Source organism: Lissotriton vulgaris, chromosome 11 (assembly GCF_964263255.1).
Source record: "Lissotriton vulgaris chromosome 11, aLisVul1.2, whole genome shotgun sequence".
Classification (NCBI taxonomy): domain Eukaryota; kingdom Metazoa; phylum Chordata; class Amphibia; order Caudata; family Salamandridae; genus Lissotriton; species Lissotriton vulgaris.
The window spans coordinates 1,102,370,996-1,102,398,974 of record NC_141699.1 but is presented as its reverse complement, the minus strand read 5'-3'; the positions used below and the strand labels follow the sequence as shown (position 1 = coordinate 1,102,398,974).

The following is a 27,979-nucleotide window of genomic DNA, read 5'->3' as shown; positions in this document are numbered from 1 at the left end:
GCCTAAAGGGGTTAGGAAAACCGGGAGCCTAAAAGGGTTAGGAAAACCAGGAGCCTAAAGGGGTTAGGAAAACCGGGAGCCTAAAGGGGTTAGGAAAACCGGGAACCTAAAGGGGTTAGGAAAACTGGGCGCCTAAAGAGGTTAGGAAAACCGGGCGCGAATGTGGATGATTTAGGTGCTAATGGGGTGGGAACTCCAGATGCTAAGCGGGAAAGGTCATTGCGGTGTTGAGTGCAGTGCTGCATACGGGTTCAATTATGCTTAATGGCTTCAGGGGGAGCACACCCAGTAAAGGGGCTCAAGGGGAGAGCAGCCAGTAGAGGGAGGTCTAAATGGAGCATAGCTTGAAGAAGGGGGGGGGGGGGGGCAATGGAGAGCAGCCCGTAGAGGGGGGCCCCAAGGGAGCGCAGCCCGTAGAGGGGAGGGGGGCCCCCCCAAGGGAGTGCAGCCCGTAGAAAGGGGGGGCCAAGGAAGCGCAGCCCGTAGAAGGGGGGGCCAAGGAAGCGCAACCCGTAGAAGGGGGGGCCAAGGAAGCGCAGCCCGTAGACTGGCGGCCCCAGCGAGCGCAGCCCGTAGTGGGGGGCCCAATGGAGTGCAGCTGTACAGGGGGGGCCCAAATGGAGCGCTGCCCGTAGAGGGAGGGCCCAAATGGAGCGCAGCCCGTAAATGGGGGGGGGGGGGCACTAGTGGAGAGCAGCCCATAGAGGAGGGTCCCAAATGAAGCGCAGCCAGTAGAAGGGGGCCCCCGATGGAACGCAGCCAGTAGAAGGGGGCCCCCGATGGAACGCAGCCAGTAGAGGGGGGCCCCCGATGGAACGCAGCCAGTAGAGGGGGCGATGGAACGCAGCCAGTAGAGGGGAGGGGGGCCCCCAAGGGAGTGCAGCCCTTAGAAAGGGGGGGCCAAGGAAGCGCAGCCCGTAGAAGGGGGGGGCCAAGGGAGCGGAGCCCGTAGACGGGCGGCCCCAGCGAGCGCAGCCCGTAGACCGGCGGCCCCAGCGAGCGCAGCCCGTAGTGGGGGGCCCAATGGAGTGCAGCTGTACGGGGGGGCCCAAATGGAGCGCAGCCCGTAAAGGGGGGGGGCCCAAATGGAGCACAGCCCGTAAAGGAGGGTCCCAAATGAAGCGCAGCCAGTAGAGGGGGGCCCCGATGGAACGCAGCCAGTAGAGGGGGGCCCCCGATGGAGCGCAGCCAGTAGAGGGGGGCCCCCGATGGAGCGCAGCCAGTAGAGGGGGCCCCAGCTGGAACGCAGCCAGTAGAGGGGGGGGGCCCCGATGGAACGCAGCCAGTAGAGGGGGGCCCCCGATGGAACGCAGCCAGTAGAGGGGGGCCCCCGATGGAACGCAGCCAGTAGAGGGGGGCCCCCCCGATGGAACGCAGCCAGTAGAGGGGGCCCCCCGATGGAACGCAGCCAGTAGAGGGGGGCCCCCCGATGGAACGCAGCCAGTAGAGGGGGGCCCCCCGGTGGAACGCAGCCAGTAGAGGGGGGCCCCCCGATGGAACGCAGCCAGTAGAGGGGGGGCCCCCGATGGAACGCAGCCAGTAGAGGGGGGCCCCCGATGGAACGCAGCCAGTAGAGGGGGGGCCCCCGATGGAACGCAGCCAGTAGAGGGGGGGCCCTGATGGAGCGCAGACAGTAGGGGGGGCCAAGAGCGCAGACAGTAGGGGGGGCCAAGAGCGCAGACAGTAGGGGGGACCAAGAGTGCAGCTAGTGGGGGGGGGGGGCAAGAGGGAAGAACAGCCAGTTGAAGGGGCCCCAGGGAAGAACAGCCAGTTGAAGTGGCCCCAGGGTAGAACAGCCAGTTGAAGGGGCCCCAGGGTAGAACAGCCAGTTGAAGGGGCCCCAGGGTGGAACAGCCAGTTGTAGGGGCCCCAGGTTGGAACAGCCAGTTGTAGGGGCCCCAGGTTGGAACAGCCAGTTGTAAGGGCCCCAGGGTAGAACAGCCAGTTGAAGGGGCCCCAGGGAAGAACAGCCAGTTGAGGGAGAACCCATGAAATGTGACTTTAGGGAGTCCAGTCCTGATGCTGGCATTCAGAGGGTGCATCCATGCTGCAATGCATCAGTGCACCAAGGGCAACAGAACTTCAAGGTGCTATTATGATACAAGAATCAGTGGAAGGGTGTTTGGGTGCACCCATGGTTCTATCGGTGCGCTAAGTATAGCGGGGGCATCAGTGTGTGATAAAGCAGGGGGGGGCATCAGTGTGTGATAAAGCAGGGGGGGCATCAGTGTGTGATAAAGCAGGGGGGGCATCAGTGTGTGATAAAGCAGGGGGGGCATCAGTGTGTGATAAAGCAGGGGGGGCATCAGTGTGTGATAAAGCAGGGGGGCATCAGTGTGTGGTAAAGCAGGGGGCATCAGTGTGTGGTAAAGCGGGGGGCATCAGTGTGTGGTAAAGCAGGGGGGCATCAGTGTGTGGTAAAGCAGGGAGCATCAGTGTGTGGTAAAGCAGGGGGGCATCAGTGTGTGGTAAAGCAGGGGGGCATCAGTGTGTGGTAAAGCAGGGGGCATCAGTGTGTGGTAAAGCAGGGGGGAATCACGCTGGGCATCAGTGGGCTGCAAAGCAGAAGGGAACTGGAATGCCAAGCACATCGGAGCGCAGTTACTGCAATATGGTGAAGCGCTTTGCTGGTTTCCGGGGAAACTCTGGTGAAACGAAAAGGGCTCTCAGTGCCTGACCTGGAAGAGTATCCTTCGAGTTCTGCAGCTGTAGGTTCACGTTCTTCTGTGGAGCTATGAAGCACGTCACCCGTTTACATCAGCTTCTCACCTAATCTACAACAGCTTCAGGCAGCATATTTTTGTTGTTGCGCAAAGCGATAGACGCTATTTGCTAGAACAATCTCAGATATTTTTACTATGACTCATGAAGGTTTTCCTTCCTCACAAAAGGCTGCAGACATTCTACTGCTGTTCATCTGACCTCAGCAGTTCTTATGTCAACACGGGGTGGAAACTGGCAGCTGAGAGGAGGAAAGGAAAGAAAAGCACAGGAAAGGGATGAGGTCAGCAGAGGGATGGGAACAGCTCTGGACAGGCGGATAACTGGCCCTGGAGGAAAGGAGGAGAGCTCTGCTAATAAAGAGCCGGGAGCAGCTGAGACAGCAGAGCCATGGGGGAGGCTTGGACCCAGTCTGTGAACCACCAAGCACTGGCGATGCCAAAAGCCCATTCTTAAAAATGGAAGCGTCTCTTCAGGCAGGGATATGTTTATGTACTACATTAGACATCATACATGCTCTATGTCACTCGCTGTTGCATTCATGCTTCCGTTCCTCTCTAGTATTTCGAATTCTTATGATATATATACCAATTATTCATTATCATTGTGGCCTCCCATTCGCTCCAGGTTAGATCCTGGGGCCTCATTCTGCAGCAAGTGTTTGAACAGCCAACATTTAATCATTACATCTCTGGTAAATTAATAATCTAGATACACCCTTTATCCCAGAGCATCTTGGCCTACCTCATCTTTTTCCTCTTGTCTCCGTCTTCGATCTGCTTCGATCGCCAGCTTCTCCTGGATTTCCTGAGCAATTTCACAGTCCTGGCGCTCACTGTAGCACAGAAAAGGATTGGCCACTAAAGCAATATTTAGGGATCAGGCTCATCAACGCCCAATTACAGAAGCACAGAATATCAACAACATACACAAACCAGTTCCAACGATTGTTTCAACCGCCTATAAAGCGGCCAGCTCCGAGTATGGCCAGATGCCACCTGATGCACAAGGCGTTGATTGGGCACTATATCAACAGAAGTTGCGTATGACCAAATGCGCCGCCTATATGGGTGCGGAAAGAGACTATCAGTAGTCCGGGCACGCTACCAGACATTAGAGAACGCAAAAATGTCAAACTAATTGAAACGTCGAAGGGGGGAGAGAGGAGGTGGCAGAACGAGAGACATGCTCCACATAGGAGCCAAATGATGGGCACCATTGCAGACTTCACTTGGGAAAAGATACCCGCATGTCTCAGCGCCCAGATACCCTCATGGTCCATTTCCTACACTTTATAAATCCTGGTTGATTATGCAACACTAGCAGCAGTGGCCAGCGGTTGTCGAAGAGATTTTTTTTTTTAATGAGTGCCCGGACTACGTTTGACATCCGGAGCTTGTATTTGATACTTGAAAGGTTATAGGACATGGGTAGGATGGAAAGATAATCTGAGGTGCAAGTGGGCGCACAAATGTTTTTATAAACAAAAATCAAGAAGGAGCAATAACGGTGGCAGCGCAGATGACAGAGCGACGTTGTGCGATCCCCTTCTGGTTGAACACGAAACAAATCCAATGTAAATATTAGGTTATTGGGGGGGAAAAAAATCTCATGAAGAAAAGCAACTTCAAAAGTCACATTATATTTTGGGTCAGTGAGGAGAATGAATTCACCATGGACAATTTTTTGAGTTCAGTAAAAGTCAATGTGACTAAAGATACAAAAAGTATAATGGTTATACAAATAGAGAACAAATTCTTATCGTTTGGGTATGATAAAGAAAATCGGATTCACATTAAGGGTTAGAGGGGTGAAATGCATATAATTTGTGTACATGTTTTGCTGTTCTAGTTCTTCTAAACTTAATTGAAATGTTCTTTAATGCGATTTTCAACAACACGTATTCATGGAGGTCCAAAAGCCCAGCACTGAGCCTGGAATGTCTCTAACAAGGAGGAGCGTCTATGGACAAGGCAGGTAAGAGCACAATGTAGCAGCTATCGTGGAATGGTGCTGGATTCACAAGCTTAATAAAAAGTCCCATGCGAGAGAAGGTTGGTCTTAAGGGGCTGACACGAGAACGCTCTGGAAAAATGAAGTTGGAGACCTTAACAGTAACTAAAGAACAAAAAACTGCTGGAGTCCCGGTCTCACTGGCGTCAGACCTTCATAAGCAAATATTGGGGGCTGCCAGCCTGAGACGCCCAAGGCAAGCAAGGCTGCGCCCGTCCGTGCCTGTACTTCGCCAGGCGCCAGGACCCCTGGTCCTGGGTCTTCACACAGGATAATTTACTAAAGGGAACTCCTGCAAGCCCTACAACCTAAAGAGCCGTGTGAGCACTATAAATGGCATTATGACACCACTCAGAAACAGTGCAATAAATGAGGGTTCAACATTATATTGGGTTCTAAATTCCCCCATAAGGATTCAGACTCTACTCACATCATTATCTATAGCCTTAACTGTAGGTCACTTGTGAAACATCATACTGAGATATTTGATCTCCTTCAGGACTCTGCTCCAGATATAAGATTTCTGACGGAAACCTGGTTAACCACTGATTCCATAGCAATTCCCGGCCTGGCTCTTCCTGCAGGCTACAGGCTGTCTACACAGAATAGGCTTTGTGGGAGAGAGGAGGCCATAACGGTTATACTTAAATGCGCTTTTCACTGCATATTCTCCCCACTTACTATTTTTGAGCGCTCTGGTTAAAATTACTAAATCACACAATTTTATTTTTACTGGGCTTCTTATTTACCGCCCACCAGGTCCAGCGGGAGCTTTTCAAGAGGCTTTGGTCCATACTGTATCCACCCTCGTCCTAGAGCCTGTAAATTTGAACATTATAGGTGATCTTAACTTACATCTGGAACGCCAGTACTCCCAGGAGATTGCCAACTTCCTGAGTGACTTGGATGTCAGTCAACGGACTCAGTGGAGGGATCATCACACCTGGCAGGTCACTTACTGGATCCAATATTCCAGTATCTTCAAACCGTGACAGTCAACACACCCCTCCCTCCGACATGGACGGACCACTCTCTTATCTCTATGCGTCTCAGTATTGTTGGCGCTCCTTTGAGGTCCCGGAGTCAGTTGTCCATGAAATGTCCTTGGCACAAACTGGACGAGCCTACCTTTGCTTCTACCTTAAACTCGTCTCGCACAGATTGGCCTATTGACATGGAAGCAACCAGTACAGCCTTCAGGGGCTGGATCAACAACAAGCTTGACCAGTGCATCTCGAAGAAAGTGACTGGTGCTAAGCGCACGCAAACGCACTTTTGTTATGACCAAACCTTGTTGGCAGACAAGAAACATTTTTAAATCTTGGAACGAGCGTACATATGATGCTACTCCACAAAATACCTATGGAAAGGCAATAAAGGTCTTCCACAAATTAGTGCAAAAGACCAAGGCCTTGTTCTAAGCCAACTCCATTTCATCGAGCTCTAAGCCAACTAAAACTATTTTTTATCTTATGAAGAATATGTTAAAATCCCTGACAGGAAGTAACAATACCATATCCTCTAAAACACAATGTGATTCACTGTCGAGATAATTAATCAACAAGGTTGAATGCATTTACAGCACACTCGACAGGAGACCGAGTACCTACGAAACCTTGATTATCTCCACCCCTACAGTTTTCCCTTGCTCCTTGCAAAATCTTCCACCTAGGTCTCTTAAAGACTTGGACGTCCTGGCTGCAAAGGTCAAATCAGGCTCTCCTGATGACCCCATAAAACTGTATATATTCAGGAAACATTACGACTGTCTGATGATGGAGGGCAGGGACTCATCAATAGATCGCTTCGGTTGGCAGTGATCCCCAAGACATGGAAGCATGTTAAGGTTGCTCCACTGTTGAAAAAGCCCACACTCAACGCGTCCCTGCCGGACACCTTTTGGGCAAACTCCCTGCTCCCATATTTGGCAAAGAACATTGAGTCACATGTGAATATCATTCTGACCAAATATTTGGAAGACAATGAGATTTTAGACATTTCACAAAACTGGTTCCGGTCTAGAAACAGTATGGAATCAGCCCTTCTGGTGGTCAGAGCAGTGGTAGGCCACGCTAGACGAGGGAAACACTTTGGCACTATTTTTACTTGACCTTAGTGTGGCCTTTGACACGGAATCTCATAGGATCATTCTTCAATGGCTAGAGGAGATCAGGGTTATAGGAGGGGTTTTGGCCTCGTTTGCCTCTTTTTATCTGAGCCCTCATTTCAGGTCCACGCCCCACGTTATCTGTCTAGTGTTTACCCCCTTAGCTGTTGTGTGTCTAAAGTCTCTGCCTTGAGTGCCACGTTATTCAACGTGTATGTCCCTCCCCTAGCGCTTCCTGCCAAAGCACGGAACATTAACTTGGTATCCTATGCTGATGATACCTTGTTGGTATTTACTTTTTCTAACAATCCAGCACAGGACCAACTGAAATTCTGTGAAGATGTTTTGGCCATCTCAGACTGGATGGCGGACAATTATCTTCAACTTAATTCAGCCAAGACTAAGGTGCTCCTTGTAGGCAGAGATACTTATAAATGGGACCCCCAATGATGGCCCGCGGTTCAGGGTACACCGCCCCAACCAAAAACCACAGTCAAGGACTTGGGGTCCTGATCGATAATGCCCTTTCATTTGAGCCGCACGCTAAAAAAGTGGCTGGTACATGTTTTGGCCTTCTACGTGGCGTAAAAAACGTTCTGGGGTTCTTTGATGCCCCTACCCACCAATTGATTGTTCAATCTGTAGTCCAATCGCGCCTGGATTATTGTAATGGGCTCCTGCCTGGCGTGAATAAAACAGGTATTAAAAGACTACAGCGGGCACAGAATGCGGCAGCACGCATTCTTTTTGCCCTACCCAAGTCCTGCCACACCTCCAATCTTCTCCGTCGTCTTCACTGGCTGCCAATCAAACAGAGGGTTCCGTTTAAAAACCTCTGCATCACACAAGATTCTACACGGACAGGGTCCCCAAATTTTACAGGGGCTGTGCACTTCATATGCTCCATTGCGAGCACTGAGCTCCGCTGACCTGCATCTGGTGTGCACTCCCCGGGTGCACAGGCGTAGAGCAGGGGGACGTTCTTTCAAGGTCCAGGCCCCTGCTCTATGGAACTCTATTCCGTTGGCTGCCGGCAGTACACATTGGGCATTCAGGATACCGATTGAAACCTGGCTTTTCTCTTCCATTTAGCTTTTCTCTCTCTGGCTACCTGTCTGCTAGCGCTGGGACTCCCTGTTGCCAGGGCATCCATGCACTTTATAAATGTGTATAACATAACTGAGCAAAATTGTGTTTTTTTTTTTTTACTTTTTGGAGTAGAAGTAGGTTTACGTTGGAGTGTATTGAAGGGAGATAACATATATACATAAATTTTGTTTTATAAAAGAGTTACGGACAGTAGAAATTTCAGGTTGAGAAACTGGTCTCCAATTTATTACCTCCCCCTGCCCCACACACTTCCCTGAACCGGAGTGGTAATCTGCAGCATTATAAGAAGTTTTCAGAAGTGATTTACCGTACATTAAACTGAGAATCTTTGAAGCCAGTCATTAGGAGTGGATTAATACGGTTAAATTTGGGATAATCTGGGGGTTTAATAGTGGAACTTCTTAGTAAGATTACGATCTCGGTCAGAGGGTTCACTTCCGACCGCCCAATTACAAATTTGGCGGTCAGACGTGAAACTGGATTCTGACGGGCTCAAGGAGCCAGTCGACCAGTCAGAAAGCGGCCCGTAATCCATATGGATGCCGGTTTCCGCTGTCTGGATTACGATGTATGGTTTCCGGCAGGCTTTCCATGGCAGGCTTTCCAACATGGCAAGCCTGTCGGAAAGCGTGTTTGGGAGCCCCTAGCAGGGCCCCCTTCTGTCTGCGGCCTCCGGTTTGGGAGGTGGCGGGGAGGGGGTACCTATGTTGCCCCTTGTTGATCCCTGCACTGTGTGGCAGTCACCCTGAGGTGCCTGCCACGCGGTCCAGCGATTGACACAACCTCCCATTTTCCAATGGGAGCTTGTGCTACGGCCGGTTTACAGCCATAACTCTTGCTCCCATAGGGAAATGTGCGGATGCGACCGCACCATGTGCTATCACATTGTAATTAGGTAGTCAGGACCGCTGACTGAAGTTGGTCCGTGCAGTTTCTGCGACACTGTCAGGCGGACACAAGTCCGACTGACATCGTAATAAGCCCCTAGGTCAGGAGATTTAATGAAACTCAAGACAAACATTTTTGATTTCAATTCACATTAGAAGTGAATGCAAAGTGCAACACAATCGGCTGACAGACTTCCGGCGTAGTACCACATTCAAGAACAGCAAAGAAGAGGCAATATTTATGAGGCACATTCTTATTCTTTAAGGTACAATCTTGCAAGATAAAAAGTAGTCATGCATTGCCTCTATTCTGCAACAAGACGTACTACGAGTAAACACGGTACAGTACTACGGTGAGTAAGAGATGGACAGCCATTGAAGGCCGTCTTCAATCATGAATTGCAATAATCTGCATTTATGAACCTCCACAAGCCCCTTCACCCTTATCTCATTGGAAACACTTACAGGTCCTTGTGAAGTTTCTTCAACCTCTCTTGTGCGCGCAGGTCTTCTTCCTCTTGTAGCTGCTTGGCCACAACCAAGTCATGCTGCACCAGTCGTGTCCTCTGAATATTGGTCGCCAAGTGATGCTCAACTAGAAAGAAATGAAAATGGACTACATTTCAAAACGAAGCAAACCAAGTAAAGTCATCAACAAGAAACATCCTTCTCGATTGAAGGGATCAACTGATTCTTCGCCTCTGCAAACGTTCTGCCGCATGGACAACCAGCGCTTCACCTTGAAAAAATAAAATCACAAGTGGTGGAGCGGGGGGAATCCCATACTCCTAAACCAATGGCCCAATGACCATTGGAGAGTAGCATGGCTTTTACCAAACAGTTGGAAGTCAAAGCTGGTCCATCACCAGCAGGAGGAGTTCCTGCCTCCCAGGGACAGCCAGGACCATGAAGTAGGACATTGATGTTGGTTGGACAAAGACTTAACAGGAGAGCAGGGTGGCCTCTACAATTGAGGATTCACCTAACATGGGACATGTGGAAGATTAGACACATCAACACAAAAGGGAATCGTGCCAAAGTATGCCAAGTGTTGTGCAGCATAAATAAATTCATTATTAAAAAAAACACAGAAAAAATACTAGCCTTTAAGCAGGTTTTCCACCTGCTCGCTGCAGGCAAAGGTAGACAAGCTTCCGTACCTTGTTCCTATCCTCATGAAGAAATAAGGGATGTCCAGTAGATTGCTGATCGCCATGCGAAGTGACTAGGAGCTACAAGTAGAGGAGTCAGAATTTCACAAAGGTCGGTGTTGTCTTCTACTTAACTCGATCTCCCTGCAGAACTAAGCACCTTCCACCATGGATAACTGGCAGCGGTATGATGGACAGCAACGTAGGTTCCTTAATTGTTACACGTTTGAGGTGGAAAAAACAATTCATCCAGCTGAGGCAATGGGAAGCAATCTCTGTTTTGCAGTCTTCTCCACAGAAAAAAGAATGGAAAATAAGTATACCCATGCACAAAAAAACGCATCAGCATCTCCAGAGTCGCATTTGACCTCCAGTAGACACCAGGATCATGGTGAGACTCCTGGGCCTGGCTCCAAAGGATTCTTCGAGGGGCCACTTGCCAAGTATGAGGCCCAGATAAAGCCAGCCAGGCCAAAATAGTTGTATGCTGCGAGACCACAAAACAAACCTTCACCTTTAAACTAACTAACAAATGAGGCAGGTGGTGCACTGGACCGTCTGCCTCTGGATAATCTTCCCCAGTCTTAATTTGGGCATAACTAGATTCTGAAAAAAACTGCAGTGAGCGATCACCAACCTTGCGACAACTTACTAAATTACTTTGCAGCCTTCGCCAGTGGGAGGACAGTGCTGTTCACATACAAACGAGCCAAGAGAACAACTGTTTACGAGCACTAAAGCAGAGTAAAACAAACAGAAGGAGAAGCAAATCTCAAAAGGGCAAGTTTTATGGCATGAAAACTAGTAATCCGTCGACTCCAGGCTCGAGGAACGAGAATGACTATAACATGGTCTTTGGTGGATGTCCTACCAGGTGTCTGCATGAATGTGAAGAATGCTCTTAAAAACACGAGACGTAAGAGTGGGCACCAGGAGGAAGGGGAGAAATGGCATTGGACGACACGCGTGTCCATTTACTTTCAGTCTCTGGTCTTCAGTGCTGCAAGAATTCAAATGACTGACACACACTGAACTCTCTGGCAGTCAGTGAAGGCTTTGTTGCACTGCAGAAGTTTTGGGCCCAGAGACCTCCTTTCTGCAGTTTCCACAAACCTTTAGACAGACAGGCCTAGTTGAAAGCCCAAACCTGCAGGAAAAAATAAACTGTCAGGGGTTAAGGTTCTGGCAACACAAATCAGCATGAGAGGTATGCAAAGATAACTATCCAACCAGATCAAAAGTTTTAAAAGCAACAAATATACTGCTTGTGACATACAATACACTTTCCTTTAAACTCAAACATTTGAACAGGCATTTCTTGATCAAGAAGGTCTGTAAAGGTTGTAAAACAACAGACAGCTCAGCAGATGGCAGGGCTGGCCTTGTATAGGAGGGCACCAGGGTAGTGGCATGGGTCAGTTATTAACATCAACTCCCACAGAGGAGACCGCCAAGTAACCACCGACTGCTGTTCCCTCTCTAAAACAGGACTTCATGGATAGGCCTCGTCATTTCTGGAGTCCAGTACGAGGTTGCACGCGGCTGAAAGTCAAACACTGTAGGAATGAACAGGAAGCTGTAGCTTAGATTAAAAAAAGCATAGGATTCCCCAAGATCCTCAGATATTCAATTATCTGGAAGGTCTATTGCTGGATAGGACTACCGATTAAATTATTTCATTTGTGCTACTCCTGATCCCGGTCACAAAGCAATATTGTAGAGTTGAGCCGATGTTCATAGAGAGAGTGCAAACACATAGCCCATGCCGCTTTCTCCAAAGCTCCACCCACCTGGGATGAGAAGGGGACTCCCCATTGAACGGTCATCACATCATAAGTAACCTGCAGATGTGCACCACTCTAGCCAACACGCGTCTCCACTGGCCAACACAATTCACCATCGGTGGCGTCAATACTCTACCCTCTGTTTCAGAGGGCATCACAGAACACAGACATGTAATTCTTCATTCAAAGGAGGCACTGCGTGGCAACTCAGACTATAAAAGCAAAAATAACTCAAGCAGTGCGCAGTGTGTGGTGACTCAGGTGTGCGGTCAGCAATGTGCAGTTAAGCACCTCCTTCCTACCTGGAAGAGAGACAAAGTAAGGGGATTTTGTTCAGAGGTGGAAGGCGGTGCCTGGGCCAGGCAGGAAGAGCCAGCTAAACAGCAGCAGCACATATCAACCCTCCCAATCAGCAAATAGTTAACATAACACATAACATATAGTCGACAGCCATTCTTCAAACAGCCAGAAGAACATTCTATGGATCTTTCTTTGACACATTGTTTTCCTCCCCTCGCATTCCTAACATCCCTTTTGGTTTTGCCTGTGCTTCCAAATAAGGGTTACAGATTTTAGATATTGTATTTTTAAATACAGGATTATTCTTGAATATAGAGCTCCTCAATGCGTCCTGGTGGTGGTAAGGCACTATATGAGAATTTGAAATACATAAAACCTGGCTTGCCTATATGTCTGAGTTCCCATAGAAAGATTTGACATAATCAGGGTCACTTGACATGTGGCCGTGGATGACTAAATTATACAAAAAACATGACTATATTATGCGATATGAAAAAAATGAGCTTGGGTGAAATCATAGACCCTGCTCTGTGAAGTGTTACTTCACTGTACCATGATTTTTAACACATCAATACTATCTGGGCTGAGCGTCGCCCCATTACTACAAGTTTAAGAACTGACACAGCATCGGTTACTAGATGGGGCCAATTCAACGTTGCGTCTAGGGTCTTTTTTAATTTTTGATCTATTTCAGCTAAAAACTCAAGGTTCTTACTTTCACTCTGCACATTATGGAGCAAACGGTGGCAAATGTAGTAAATCCTGAATTATAAGGCAGGCTCTGGTGCAACTGAACTGCGGCATTCTATTGGCCCCGGGCATGGAAGCGGTGGTGGGTCGGATGATGCAGTTTTGCTGGGCACATCTAGCGCGGTCCACCTTCTGAAGAGCATGCCTCTACTCCAGCTGCCGGGCAAGTGTCAGATTTAAAGATGAAGTAGTCGAATGTAAATTTATTTAAACCATTTTTGAAGGGTTTCTAGGGCTACACTTTAAAATCCTGTATTTAGTTACTAAAAACAAACAAACATAATGAGTGAAACAAAGATGAGACATGTGCGCATTTACATACGCGCCACGTTTAGCTCTTTGCATGCCGTCACTGCCTAAACTGCGGAGCAGCCACATCATTTGCAAGGTTTGCAGACAGATTTCCACGCCAGTGTTTGCCCAAAACATAGAGGTGCCAGACACACCCAAAATAAGCCAGTCACGTGACCCAGGTACTCACTTTCCTGCTCCTGCAGATTGTGCGCCAAGCTGTGGTCCTCCAAGACAGCAAAGTCCCGGACAACTGCAGAGGAGACAACAAGAGGCGGTTGTAAGAGTCACCTTTGATAGTGCAGAGCATCAGTGATACAAGCCTCTCCTGCCCACACCAATGAGGCTATGTGCCAACTCTTACTGTAGAGCGCAAGTAGCTGGACCATAAAAGCTCCCTGTCCTCCGTTTTTACTGAGTTTTACACACAAATACAGACAGAGAACCATGCATTTTCTTGTCTGTATTTATTATTAAATGTTGATAAATATAGAAATAGGGTTGTTTTTTGAGTGATTCTAAATGCTCTTTGCCATGACTGCCAGGCCAATAGCTGTGTGGACGGATAGGTAAGGGGGTTAACAAAAGAAAGGACTTTTAGTAAAGAGGTTTTAACAGCACTAGATATGCACATGGCCGATACTGAAGTTTGCATATTTTGATAGAAGTGCAATGATTTAGCATCTTCTGGTGTTCACATCACTAACACCTGGCAGGCATGCAAGCAGGAGTGCATATTCGTCGGTTAAGTAAATGTGGAAATATACCAGTTTCAGCTTAATTTTTTTTTCACAAAACCCATAATAAATATGGATAAATACAGATACAAATTGTAGAACATAACTATTGATAAATACAGACAGAAATGTTAAAAAATAAAAACCAGAAAACTGCAAGTCCTAATCATAACCCACAGAGCTAGAAAAATTACAAATCGCTGTTCAGTTTCACTCATGCAGAGCTTTGTCAAATGTTAAAAACTTTAGAAAGTGCATTATATTTAGACTTCTGGAAGAGATGATTAACTGAACCTCTAGTATGAAGTTATAAGTAAAAAGTAAAAGTGTATGTATGTCACTGGGACTTCAACTGGCCACCCCCTTAAACTCCCCCCCCCCCCTCCCCCCAGCATGCTCCGCCCTGGAGCAGAGCGATCCCATTAACAAGTGGAGGGTTGCATTTGAAACAGGTATATATTCTGGTACAATCGCGTTGGTAGCTGAAATTGGAGTATGTGGATAACGCGAACGCCAAGAGAATAACAAGCTATGGAACTGTAACATAAATATGGATAGAGGGGAAAGTGTAAGGTTTAGGCCTAGCCTCTGTGACAGCTTCAGCTGTCTTGCTCCGCTGCCGTTTTTCCAAAAAAATAAATACATAATATAAACAAAGATGGAGGGGCTTTTGGTAAGCAGGCTTGATAAAATGGTCAGTTAAACTAGAAATCACTTTGTTGCTTAAAACATTGGCCATAGTGGCGTAGCAATAGTCCCGTAGCCCGCAGGGTCCCAAACTCCAGGCCCACCACTGTCCTCCATGTACTTTGCAAGGGGGTCCTCTCAAGTTTCACTACGCCACTGATGGACCACCAAGACATCCCACTGAGACCATAGGCTCCCCTCGCTCGGAGTCTCTGCACAAAGCCTTTGCACACTGTTCACATCCATTGACAAATAGTTCCGTTCCCTTCAGTGACAAAGCTGGTTCAAAGTGTGCTTTACCATTAAATACCGGCTATTTATTTTGCCTGTACTTTGGCTACCCAGCTTCAGGGGATTTATTTTCCAAATGCTGCTATAAAGTTTTTAAGTGGCACTGTAGCTGCTTTCGGTTAAAGGTCTTGGCTAGGTGTGGTTTCTTCGTGTTGCCGTCAGAACCAATAACACAAAAAAGGCGCATGGAGGAGCTGCGCGGCTCGTTATTGACAAAAATAACTAGCTAAACAGTCACATCACTGAATGGGTTTTCTTTTTTTTTTATTAAACTAGCTTACCCGTCGCTGCGATCTCAGAAGAAAGGAAATTTAAGGAGACTTGTTATGTTAACATTCAATTTACATTGTGTAATTTTTATTGAAACTTATTAATTTTAATATGGAAAACATTTTAAAGTGTTGTTTATTTATTTGAGTGCTTGCGGATACACAGTATTTTTTGTTTTTCCGTCTGGTGCGTACACAAATAAATCAGAAGGTTTTCTGACGCGTGAGCTGGCCACATACAGTTGTCCATGTGAGAAGCACGGATTCTCCAAATCTAGTCCACACACTTGCAGCGATTGTGCTTGTGCTTTGTTGATGGTCATTGCAAAAGCGAGTCGCACCAGAAACTGTAAACGTTCAGTATTGGAAAGATTATGAGGGCCCTGGGGGGCCGATATTTAACACATTTTTCTTTTTTGCCCGAAACCTTCGCGCAAGTGTACTTAACAACTTCCCAAAGTTTCATGGCGATCGGATGAATGGTTTAGTAATGCATAAAGAACAAACAGACATACATTCGTTTTTTTATAGATAGATATAACAATTGTATTGCATACATATTACAGCAATGTTTAGGTTTGCCATATTTTCAATTTAATTTTTTCTGGCTCTTGCTAGCAAAAAGTCTTTATTAAATTGTGATTCTAAGGTGGTGAAAGCTGTTTGGTAGAAGATACAAGCACCCCACCAACCCTAGGTGGGAAGAGTGCAGCAGGAAGGGGAAGCAGACAAGTGTTGCCGGAGCAACAAGTAGGTGGGCAAAATAAAAAAGTTAAAGATGCCAGAAAACAAGAAGGTCAAACGTGTTTGTGCTCCATACAGAAAACAATGGAGAACTAGAGCCTAGAGAAGAAGAAAAAAAAATGTGAAAAAAATAAGCAGCAGATCAGAAGAGGAGGGGGAGCAGACAGCGACAAGAAAAATAAAGCAAAAAACAGGATAAGGGATGAAAGAACACAGAATGGGGACTTCACCTGAATTGGGCAATGGGTCATAGTCTGTGGCCAAACTGACACTACCAAGCTCATGGCCTGGGTCTGACATGATGGCAGAATGATCTCCGTCACCAAACACTAGCACTCATTAGATCACACGTGGTCCCGTGTAACATCTTCACCCAATTGTCTTAGGGAGCATTTTCTCCCCACCGGTACACAAACCGGTCCTATGTATTTCACTGCAAGACACTGAGCACATGAATGGAAAGAAACTCCAACCCTGCTCTATGAGCGGCCTATTACTATCTTGGTCGCCTTAAGCACCTTGTATTATACAAATAAGAGCTCGGCTTCTGAGTCACTGTTCCTGTGGGGAGATGAGTTGCTCTGATGCCCAAGTGGCTTATGCAGCAAATTCTCAATTGAAAAGAGATTGCTTGGGTGACCTTTCCAGCTTCACCTTGTAAGCGGCGCGTTACAGCGCCTTTGGCAAGCTGTGATAAGTGGCGGATAGTGAGTGAGTAATGGCTGGGAGGTGTTGTTTGTAACAGTCTTTACAGACATGCCAAACTCATCTGTTCCCATCAATGCATCAAGCGACAGGAGCTGTCACTCCTGCCTCAGACTCATGAAATATAAACTGTCAGAAAGGCAGGGCCAAATCTCATCTCATCGTGGCGAGCTCTGCCGGGCTCACAAATCAAGAGTGATTCGCAAAGTGCCCGTGCGGACGATAAAATACAAGCTTGTACTCCAGGAGAATAATTATACCCTTGTTCCATCTCATGACACCATTACCCATGCTCTATCAGGTTGGGCGAGCATTGCCGCCAACCAGGCACAATGAGCATCTGAGGAAGGTTAATGGCTGGATGAGCTGAAAATAGCCAGTTGCCCTTCTAAGACCTTATAGGCCAATTAGTGAAGAGCAGAGTTCACGATTCTAGCGCCTTCTTCATAATCATATACAGAAGGAGCGGTGAGAAAATTGAATACCGCGTATCATCAAAAGCAGATATAAAAACCATACATTGAATTTGTGCCACTCACAGGGATCAGTTTGCGCATTCAGAGAACTTTGCCCACAGTGGACAACGCTACAAGCAATATGGTTCAAATGTTGGGTTTTCAAATGAAAACTGTCAACTCACTTTTATAAGTACATACCAGCTACAAATGTGAAAGGTACACAGTGTGCACTCCACAGGAAAAACACAGAATGACTTAGTTACGTTTCTCCTAAGGAGGGAACATCAGGACACCAGCTCTGAATAAGGTTAGGCTGGAGTCTAATGGGGCCAATCCAATGACGGACGCACCTGCCTATCTGTTGACAACTCGTCCTTCGTTTGGCTCTTGGGCGCCGGCAGCCAGACTGCGGATGAAGAAGTGCAAACAAACAAGGCAACATACCTTCTCTATCTATGAACAGAGGATCTGGAAATGCATAACTGCACCTGCAGCACAGCTCCAAACTGCTATAATTTAGGGAAAAACTCATAACTTTTCAAAAAACACTACAGGAACTATCAGTCTGCTTTCGCTCTTACCAGCTACCCACTCCAGTCACAAATTCACAATGTATTTGCCATCACTCTGCAGACCACCAGATACCTGGTGGGCCACAGAGAAGCACATCGAAAAGAGCACGGACGAGGAATGTGGAGGAAACCGATGGACAGTCTGCAGACAGCCATGACGGCGGTAACAAAACACTTAGGATCCAAGACCAAGTCTAGAGAGAAGGCAAACCATCAAAGAGCTTTTCAAGAGAAGGCACCAACTGGGTGATGTAAGCTGTGGAAGAATAATGCCCTATTTGGTTAGGGGTATGAAGAAGAGATAAATAATTAAAAAGCGGATAAAGACAATGATATTATTTGATTTCATCTCAGCTTCTCTTACAACAGCAGACCTGTTCCACCCACACTACCGCCTCTGTTCATCAAAGGACAGGGATTCCTTGAGGAACAAGTGTTTCCAGACTTGCCAACCATGAGTCATTCAACCACTTCACTGGGAGAGTGCCGCATCTATGGTTTGGCTCTATAGGAAGTCATACAGGTTGCTCTTTCTTAATCACCAACCTCTGCATTTCCAAGAACTATATCCGGGATAATATTTTTTTTTAAAAGATCTCCTGCCCTTCCTCTCAAGCCAACGTGTCACTTTGGAATCAAATGTCAACACCATCTGGATGCAGACAAGTGACTGAAGAACCAACATGGTGTTATAAATATGATTGTAAGAACTATACTTGCTCAAGCAAGCTCTCCTTTGGGTTTTACAAAACACAGGGGCAGTATAGTGGGGCAACTGTGAATGTGCAACTTGATCACGGCAGTGCCCACCATTCGGCCCACCTTCTCTGTGGTCTTCAAGAGTTACTGAAAGCCACTTGTCTGGAGTCAGGCTGTAGAGGATCAGTTCGGTCTCCTCCCCTCCATAGAGCTCATTGATGGTTTTTGGTGTAAAAAGAAGAGCATTTTAAGGTGGGGCAAACAGTGGCTCCGGGCACTTGCACCCCCAAACAGTGGCTCTGAGCACGCACGCCCCCAAACTGTGAGTCCAGGGTCTTGTGCCCCCAAACCGTGGCTCCTGACGGACTCTGGGAAACTCACGCCCTGAAACCGTGAATCCAGGCACTTGCACCCCGAAACCGTGACTCAAGAGTCTCGTGCCCCCAAACAGTGACTCCGGGGTCTCATGGCCCCAAAGAGTGAGTCCGGGCACTCGCGCCAGCAAACAGTGACTCGAACTACAAGCAAAAATGGTATAGAAAAGTGATAATGAAAAGTTGGCATTTAAACACCACAGGAGCAGGGCTTCAGCATTACGCTGCAACCACGCAGTCAACAGGAGACAATTCCAGGCAACAACTCCCCATTGCAAAGCGCCGCTTCAGAAGCCACAAATCTTGCAGTCGGGGGCCTTAAATTAAGCAACAATATGACACTTGGTATTTTGGCTGTAGATCAGGAAAGAGCACAGCACAGGGTCAGTGCCTGTATATTACACTAGGGCGGCCCTCGGGACACTAGCTTTGTGGGTCACAGCAGCCCAACGAACGCACCATGGGACAGACTGCCAAAGGACAAACCTGGACTAAAGTATTGTTGCACCGGATGACAATGAAAGATCCACTTTTGCATCGGTCACTGCAGAAATGCTCTGCTCTAAGTAACTATCCAACACTCTACCTTACATTGATAGGACATTTCCTAAACCGTAGCCAATTAAAAGAGGGGGAAAAAAACAAGAAGTCACAATACATAATTGTACATACGCTCACGTCGCCACAAAAGACATCAACGGGTCAATAAAGCAGGACCCTTTTAACAGCCTTCACCAGAAGTCGGTTAGTGGGTGATCCGAACAGCGACTTCCACCGCCAACAGGGACAGGATGCGGTCAGACAAGTGCAGCTTCTCAGCGCTTGAAATCGAAGTGTCAGTAAAAAAAACAATACACTTGCACAAACCACGACAACCACAAAAAAAAATGAACGACAAAATAGGATGATTTCAGAACGTGTGATCTCAAAGGACACAGTGACTGCTGATGCAGCGGAAGTGTTGAGGGGTTTTTGTTAGCTCACTTATCCACACCAACCACTATACAATAATCGGAAACGTAACCAATGACAGGCCCAAAAGTCATTATCACTCAGTTAACAATACCAAAGGTCCTCCGATAAACCTTTGGTAGAGTTGAAAGGGACTAAACAATGAAAGACGGAATGCTATTTCTCCACGAGGACCTACGATGAAGAAATACGCTAAACAGTCATTGTAAACATGTCCAAATAAATAAGTAACTTAGTAATAAAGACAAAATATATTCTTTTCTAATAGTTTTGTTATATCATAATATGAATGGTCAAATAAGAATGTCATTATTTGGTTCATAAAAATACACATTAGATTCACAATAATCATAACAGTTCATTTATGAAGACATCATAATATCAGGTGTAGCAGTGGGAGAGGGAGAAAAACATCAGCGAAACGCAGTTCACTTGAACAGAAATGAGATACTAAGGCACAGCGTGGATTTAGTATGAAAAGCTAACCCCAAGGACGTTAGTGTACAGCAAGAGCAGCATCACCAGCCGATAATGTGCAAAGTCTCTTGGAAAGTCTTAGGTTTAGCAGGTTTTGCCAGCCAGAGAATCAGAAATTAACACAGCATTCAGCATACCACGAAAGCAGGGTCAGGTCACCAATCTTGTGAACGAGCCAAGAAACACTTTCCCACAGGAATCTTTATAGTACCCTACTTCCTTTCTTCCGTTAATATGTTGCATTCTCGCTCTTCAGCAATTATTCACGATGGTGAGAGTCTTCTGACAGTGACTTTACTACTATTTTCTGAACACTCTGTTTAAATATTGTATAACCTCCAAGACCGGAAGAGTAAAGAACCTGGCTACAAATGTATTTAAACACTGAAATAATTACATTCATGTCACCTACAACCTTGGCCTAGACAGGAAAGAAATCTAAAAGATTTTTTAGAAACAGGCTAAATTTCTATACTCTAAGGAAGCAATTGTAACATTTGAAGGCCAGGAGCGCATCCTCTAACAATTCTAAGGCCTACATTATTTTAGCAAAACAGAATTATTTCTAAAAACCTACACTATACTTTCACAAAGAATAAAGCTTTTCTTTTGTCATTTATTTTTCTGCAGTTAGAAAGGCAAACCAACATTCAGTTAGCATTATTCGCTTTATTTTGGACGATGAAAATCAAACTATTGTGCATTGTGCACATTTCACGTATTGTACATTCTCTTATTATATGTTAGTAATTCCGTGCATATTATTAGAAGCATGCAGTTGGGTGAATTACATCAAGCAGATTTTATTTACAAAAACCATTTTCCATCGCTGCCTAAACAAGCCTTGTCAAAACCAAATGTTTAGGCCTTTAATTACAGAGGAACTTTCTTTATCTCCAATAAGAGTGAACACATGCTTTGTGGACAAAGTCGGGAGACTGCCCTGTGCTCAAAGAACAGGTAGTGTCTAGAGGAAAAGGGTTCCCAATGGCAATGGATTACTGGTGAACCTTAAAGCAGGTTTGGCCACTCTCTCTACACATCAAAAGCATAAATTATTTGGATTTTATGCACTTTATTTTAAAGAAAAAACACAAAACCTCAAATACAGTGATAGTGACCATAACTCAGCATATACGTTTCTCTGTATTTAGCAAAATTTACAAAATAAAGGATTCTTGTAATTGTTTAGCAGGATTCCAATGCAGATAGATATTAAATATTTAAAGCACCAAAAGAATTAAAAATATTAAATATTGCGGCATGCTGTGAAAAAATGTTTTTAAAAAATAACAGTTTTTCACATATCTCAAGTGGCATTTATACAAACATCAAAAGTATTGGACTCTTCGAACCCCAAAAATATTCTTGAACAGCTAGTGCTTTTTCCCCCCAAAGGAATTTTGTGAGGACCATATTGGGCTCATCACATTTCAAAAGAACTTCTTGGAAGTAGGCTGTTTTGGTGAATGAACCACATAGGCGTTTATAATAATCAAGACCTCGAAGAACTCTGTACACCAAGCATGAGGTCCATGTCCTTATTCACTGGACCTCAGACCTCGAAGAACGCTGTACACCAAGCATGAAGCCCATGTCCTTATTCACTGGACCTCAGACCTCGAAGAACGCTGTACATCAAGCATGAGGCCCATGTCATTATTTACTGGACCTCAGACCTTGAAGACCGCTGTACACCAAGCATGAGGTCCATGTCATTATTTACTGGACCTCAGAACTCGAAGAACGCTGTACACCAAGCATGAAGCCCATGTCCTTATTCACTGGACCTCAGACCTCGAAGAACGCTGTACATCAAGCATGAGGTCCATGTCATTATTTACTGGACCTCAGACCTTGAAGACCGCTGTACACCAAGCATGAGGTCCATGTCATTATTTACTGGACCTCAGACCTCCAAGAACGCTCTACAGCAAGCATGAGGCCCATGTCCTTATTCACTGGACCTCAGACCTCGAAGAACGCTGTACATCAAGCATGAGGTCCATGTCATTATTTACTGGACCTCAGACCTTGAAGACCGCTGTACACCAAGCATGAGGTCCATGTCATTATTTACTGGACCTCAGACCTCCAAGAACGCTCTACAGCAAACATGAGGTCCATGCCATTAATTACTGGACCTCAGACCTCGAAGAACCCTCTACAGCAAGCATGAGGTCCATTCCATTATTTACTGGACCTCAGACCTCGAAGAACGCTGTACATCAAGCATGAGGTCCATGTCATTATTTACTGGACCTCAGACCTCGAAAAAACCCTCTACAGCAAGCATGAGGTCCATGCCATTATTTACTGGACCTCAGACCTCGAAGAACCTTCTACAGCAAGCATGAGGTCCATGTCATTATTTACTGGACCTCAGACCTCGAAGAACCTTCTACAGCAAGCATGAGGTCCATGCCATTATTTACTGGACCTCAGACCTCGAAGAACGCTGTACATCAAGCATGAGGTCCATGTCATTATTTACTGGACCTCAGACCTCGAAAGAACCCTCTACAGCAAGCATGAGGTCCATGCCATTATTTACGGGACCTGAGACCTTGACGAACCCTCTACACTAAGCATGAAGCCCATGTCATTATTCACTGGACCTCAGACCTCGAAGAATGCTGTACACCAAGCCTGAGGCCATGTCATTATCTACTCTGCCTTAGACATCGAAGAACCTTATACACCAAGCATGAGGTCCATGTCATTGTTTACTGGACCTCAGACCTCGAAGAACGCTGTACACCAAGCATGAGGTCCATGTCACCATTTACTGGACCTCAGACCTTGACGAACGCTGTACATCAAGCATGAGGCCATGTCACCATTTACTGTTAAGTAAGTGCTCAGTAAAGATGGAAAGGAAGCAGCGCCTTAGTGAAGCTGAGAGAGAGTGTATGCAGTTGAGTGGTGCGTCCAGTCAGGCCAGACCATCATTCTGTACCCTGTTCTGCATAGTATGCTCTTTCCTACAAGGTGGACATATGCACCCCACCCACTTGGAAGTTCTCCTGAACATCACACGTACAGATTTAGGGTATGCAAATCACCATAACCCAAGAAACACCTCAAATGCTCACAATCAGCACACTAGAAAATGCCCCATCTACCTGCACTCTATATACGTCAGATATTTAATATTCAGCTTTAAGATTCCAAACAGAAAGCTCCACTCAACACTATTGAGAGGTCCCATTGCTGTAGACACACATTCAAATGTTCATGCCCAGCACATATTAAAAAGAATCTTTTCACTCCCCCAAATACAACATAACAATACAATGACTTCATATAAACCTGCCAAAGCAACAACAATGTCACTAAACATAGTAACACACAGAAACACTGATAAATCTAGCATAAGCATACACCACCAGTTCATGTGCAAAACACTATGTCAAACTCACCTGTTGGGACTGTGAAGGGCCGATAGAGAACGCCTTACTCCGGCTGTACAATGGACAACAGACCACCCAATTCTGGAAAAGCACGAGTCCTTTAGCACACTCATCGTACCCACACCAACAGAACTCTCCCAACATAAAAAGCACTTTACCGTCACACTAAACTACCCAGCCACTTCTAAAGCAAACCATAAACCTGCTATTAACTGAGATATTCTTATATCTACTAATACACCAAACATGACACAATCGACTGATAATTTTCCCAATTCCACTGCTAAGGTAGCCAGATAGAGATTGTGCAACAACACCCCGGATAGGTCATTAAACTAAACAACACCCCAGATATGTCATTAAACTAAACAAATGTGAACATCATAACTAACAAACCAAAGCCGACAGAATCCGCTCTCTAGATATGCGCTAGTGCACCCTGCACTACTAACCGCAAGCCAATACTAAGAGTCCAAGTCCACGCTTGGAATGGTCACTGTGATGTACAAGTAATCAATCCCTTGTACGTCAAAACAAGTCAGTTAAATATATGGCTTTCAAAACAGAAAAAGTGTGTGTGTGTGGGGAGATCACTGAACCCAAAACAGGAGTCAATCTAGGCCCCTCAAAACCATGGAGGTTTGGGTGGTCGGCTGGGAGGACATAATTAACCAAAACATAGATTTCTATCAACATCAAATGTCCTAATGAACAGGGCGACACCTTCAAATCCAATATAGAATGAGTCACCACTTGAGAGGATGATCGCCTTCGTCAACCTGCAGCGGAGCAGCAATGGGTGAACTGGCCTTCTCAAGTACATGGCCCACCTTCTCGAGACACAAAGATCCCTTCACGATTTTACCTTATGGCAATCTTTTAATTTTTCACTATGGCTTTCCACTCCCAAAATAAACTTTTTTTTTATACTTGCTTTGTGTTTTTAACCAGGTCCATCTTGCAGGTATTTCAGCCCCACGCCCACCTTTAGTGGGGAACTTTTTTTGAAAATCATAGACACACAGTAATGGCCAGTTTAAAGGTAAGTATAACATTTAGGTTCGGAAAGAAAATGAGCAAATAGGAAACTAACTAAGCAACTATTGCAATGCTCGGAACAATCAAATATGAGAATTTAGAGGCTGTCTTATTATGCATTAGAGCTGACACGAATTCGAGTCTGCACCCCATAGTATGGATCACACTTCGAACAAATGCCACACAAGTCCCCAGACTGAAATAACCCTCAGACAAAGGCAGGAACAACCTTTAACCATGAGGGTGCTCCCTATGTTACACAGGTCTGAAATAAAAATAAAAATTATCTGCACAAACAACTGAGTTTTTTTTATATGCCTTTGAAAAGCATCCAGAAATAAGTCTAGGAGACTAGAAGGGGCGAGGGAAAAAAAAGAGAAAGAAAAACATGAACAGAGATGCTTTGTTGTGGGACACATCTCTCATGTCAAGCTTCAACAAAGCTATTAACTTGGCTTTTGCATGGTGCACACAAACTGGGTGAGCACACATCAAACGTACAGAGGAAGATAAAACGACCGAGAGAAACCCAAACAGAGACCACAACACACAGGGTTTCTGCAAAAACAACGAGGGTTGCTACCACACAGGTTAGAATTGTATTTTTTGTAAAATATTCAGTTTATCTTTATTGGTTTAACCAGATCTGAAGAAAGTACATACAAACAGCGCGACACTGGACCTTTAACATTCTTTTGAATGTTACAGTTTTAAACCAAGGTGATTTTGCGATGCCTGGGCATATTCTAAATAGTTGAGGTGGGTCCTGCCTGTGTGCAAGACACAGTTTGCTGTAGACTTTGGGAACGATCGGCTAACTAACTACAGCCTGCAGGAGCTAGAGTCCCACCACCTTGGGGTATGTGCGTTTTAGCAATGGATGTTTAACATTAGAGATGGCTGCTTTGAGACAGCCATGCTGTGGCTCCTTCCATCCCGAAGTTCAACCAGACTGATATCAGTTCTGCCCTCCTCCTGTCCATACCAACATTTGATTTACCTCTGGCTCGCAGTTTGTAAGTCAGTACAGAACCTCATATATAAAGTGCCTTATTTTCAGCTGGAATTGGATCATGTGGAAGTTTCTTGTTTTAAACCGATGCTCCCGTAGAAAAGATTCTTGCATGCCCTAAATCGTGCAGTTATTCTTTTCTACGCTACTCGCATGGTAGAGACGGTTCTACGTAGCGCACTCTGATATCATTTTGGGTCTGTCTGGCACTATATAAAACTGCATAAATAAAGTTGTGAAAAGTTTAGAGACACAGGAGCAGGCCACTGAACACTGGAACTGTACCGGGAAATCTGAGGCATTGGGAGGCCTTACATGGGGTCTTCAGCCTTTCCTGGTCTCAGAGCCCCATCAGATGTTGTGGGTCTGGGAAGGGAGGAGGACAGGTCAAAGGTGGACCATGGAAGTCTATTCTTCTCTTATTGGAGAAGGTCCGATGAGTTGGGAGGGAAGGCGAAGCCGTCAGTAGCCTTTCTTGGATGCCAGATGCAATGAATCAAGGGTGGGGTGGAGGGCAGGGTGCAAGGGTAGATCATGGCATCCCTCTTCTTTTACACCAAGAGCCCCAGGTAGATGCACCAGTAAAGAGGGAGGGTGTGCTGGTGGTGACAAGGAGTGTGGTAGGGGACAGGGGGGTGCAGCTTGCTTGACCCCTGGAGTCACCAGGTGTGGTGGGGTGAGGTTGAAAGGAGAGGGTGCACAAGCAGATGTGATGGTGAAGGAGTGGACGGTTGGACAGGGGGTGTGCAGCTTGCTTGACCCCAGGAGTCACCAGGTTTGGTGGAGTGAGGCTGGGAGGAGGGTGCACAAGTAGAGGGGATGGTGGAGCAGAGAAGGGTGGTGCCATCAGGTGAGGCTGGGAGGAGGGTGCACAAATAGAGGTGGAGGAGGGAAGAGTGGTTGGTTGGACATGGGATGTGCAGGTTGCTTGATCCCTGAAGCCACCAGGTGTGACAGGGTGAGGCTGGGAGGAGGGTGGACAAGTAGAGGTGGAGAAGGGAAGGGTGGTCAGTTGGTCACGGGGTCTGTAGTTGGCCTGACACTGGCAGGCGCTGCTGTAAGAAACAAGGCACCAATGGGACAGTGTAGACATGGGAGACTACCCTGTATGAAGCAATGAGTCATGGGGGTGCAGGAAGGGGGGTGCTCTACCTTTACCTGCCCCCAGCAGGCTGTGGGTGTGAAAAGGTCAGGAGGGGTGTGGGGGCGTCTGTAGAAGGGTCCAAGGCTAGGTATGGGGGGGTGCACCACAGACATTAAAGAGCCCTCCCCTCCAGGCGGGGGGGGGGGGGGGGCAGAGTGGGGCTGCAGTACAGGGCTTGGGGTGCAGGAGAGGGTACATAGCTCACTGGGGAGGGGGGTCTCACCTTCCCTGACTCCCGGCAGCCGCTGCTGGTCGATGCTCGGCTCCATCTCGTCTGTCTGTCTGTCTGTCCCTCGAACCCTCGGCTCGGCACACACAGGGCAGGACAGACGCCCTCCCCGCCCCAGCACTCCCCAACCCTCCCCCTGCGGTTAATCAATTACTACTAAAGAAAACAGACGAGGCACCCGCCCCCAGGGAGGGGAGAGCGGCGGGGCGTGTCATACGCGGCCGCCATCTCGGAGTGTGCTACGGAACAGCACTATTCCGAGGCAGGGGGGCTCCTACCGGGCAGAACTGGCAATAGCTTGAAGCATAGACCCATACAGGTGACGAGAATATTATAATCATTGAAGAATGACCTTTAGTATAGAAATAAATATATATTTCAGCACAAATTTTAAGATAATAATTAGTACTCTATTTTGTGAATTAGAGGAGAGTACTGACACGGTATGGGATTTTTCACATTTTCTTATATGTTTCTTGCCGTTCTTCGCCGTCGGACAGCCCCCGCCCCGCCCCCATGGTGCCAGGAGCGCCTCCTCGTCCTTCTTTTGTGTCCACAGCCCGCATTGACCACAATGTAACCAGACCGGAAACCGCGGGCGAAAGTGGGGCGCGCGGGGTCAGGGGGCGGCGGGGGGTTCGAGGTATGGGAATGGTGCTGGGAATGCCCCGGCGTCTCACCCTCAACCTGCTGACGCAATTTCAACAAGCATTGGAAATGCAATAGGTCTCGCACCATTAGAGTTAGTGCTTTTAGAATTGTTTATGGGTTTTTTGGGTAAATGTTTAGCATTTTTGTTTCCTGTAGCCAATGCTAAAGAATTACAAATAAAAAAAGCCATAAACATTTCTAAAAGCTCTAACTGAAATGGTCTGAGACCTATTGCACTGTGTGAGGGTGAGGTGTTGAGGGTGAGCGTGAGGGTGGGTGAGTGAGGGTGAGGTGTTGAGGGTGAGTGAGGGTGAGTGAGAGTGAGGGTGAGTGAGAGTGAGGGTGAGTGAGGGTGAGGGTGAGTGAGAGTGAGGGTGAGGCGTTGAGGGTGAG

The 27,979-nt window shown here is 46.6% G+C and overlaps 1 protein-coding gene across 2 annotated transcripts in view; it reads right to left on the bottom strand.

The window, feature by feature from the left end:
* CCDC50 (coiled-coil domain containing 50) overlaps positions 1-27,070 on the bottom strand; it is a 75,070-nt gene extending 48,000 nt beyond the window's left edge. The window contains exons 1-4 of one of the 2 annotated variants that reach the window (XM_086944634.1): positions 26,930-27,070; positions 13,305-13,367; positions 9,304-9,433; positions 3,466-3,556 (exon numbers count right to left, since the gene is read on the bottom strand). In XM_086944634.1, the coding sequence (XP_086800760.1) occupies positions 3,466-3,556; positions 9,304-9,433; positions 13,305-13,367; positions 26,930-26,975 (330 nt within the window). In that variant the 5' untranslated portion in view covers positions 26,976-27,070. The remainder of the gene's footprint in view (positions 1-3,465; positions 3,557-9,303; positions 9,434-13,304; positions 13,368-26,929) is intronic. The other variant, XM_086944633.1, reaches the window with a different exon arrangement.
* Between the last annotated feature and the right edge of the window lie 909 nt (positions 27,071-27,979).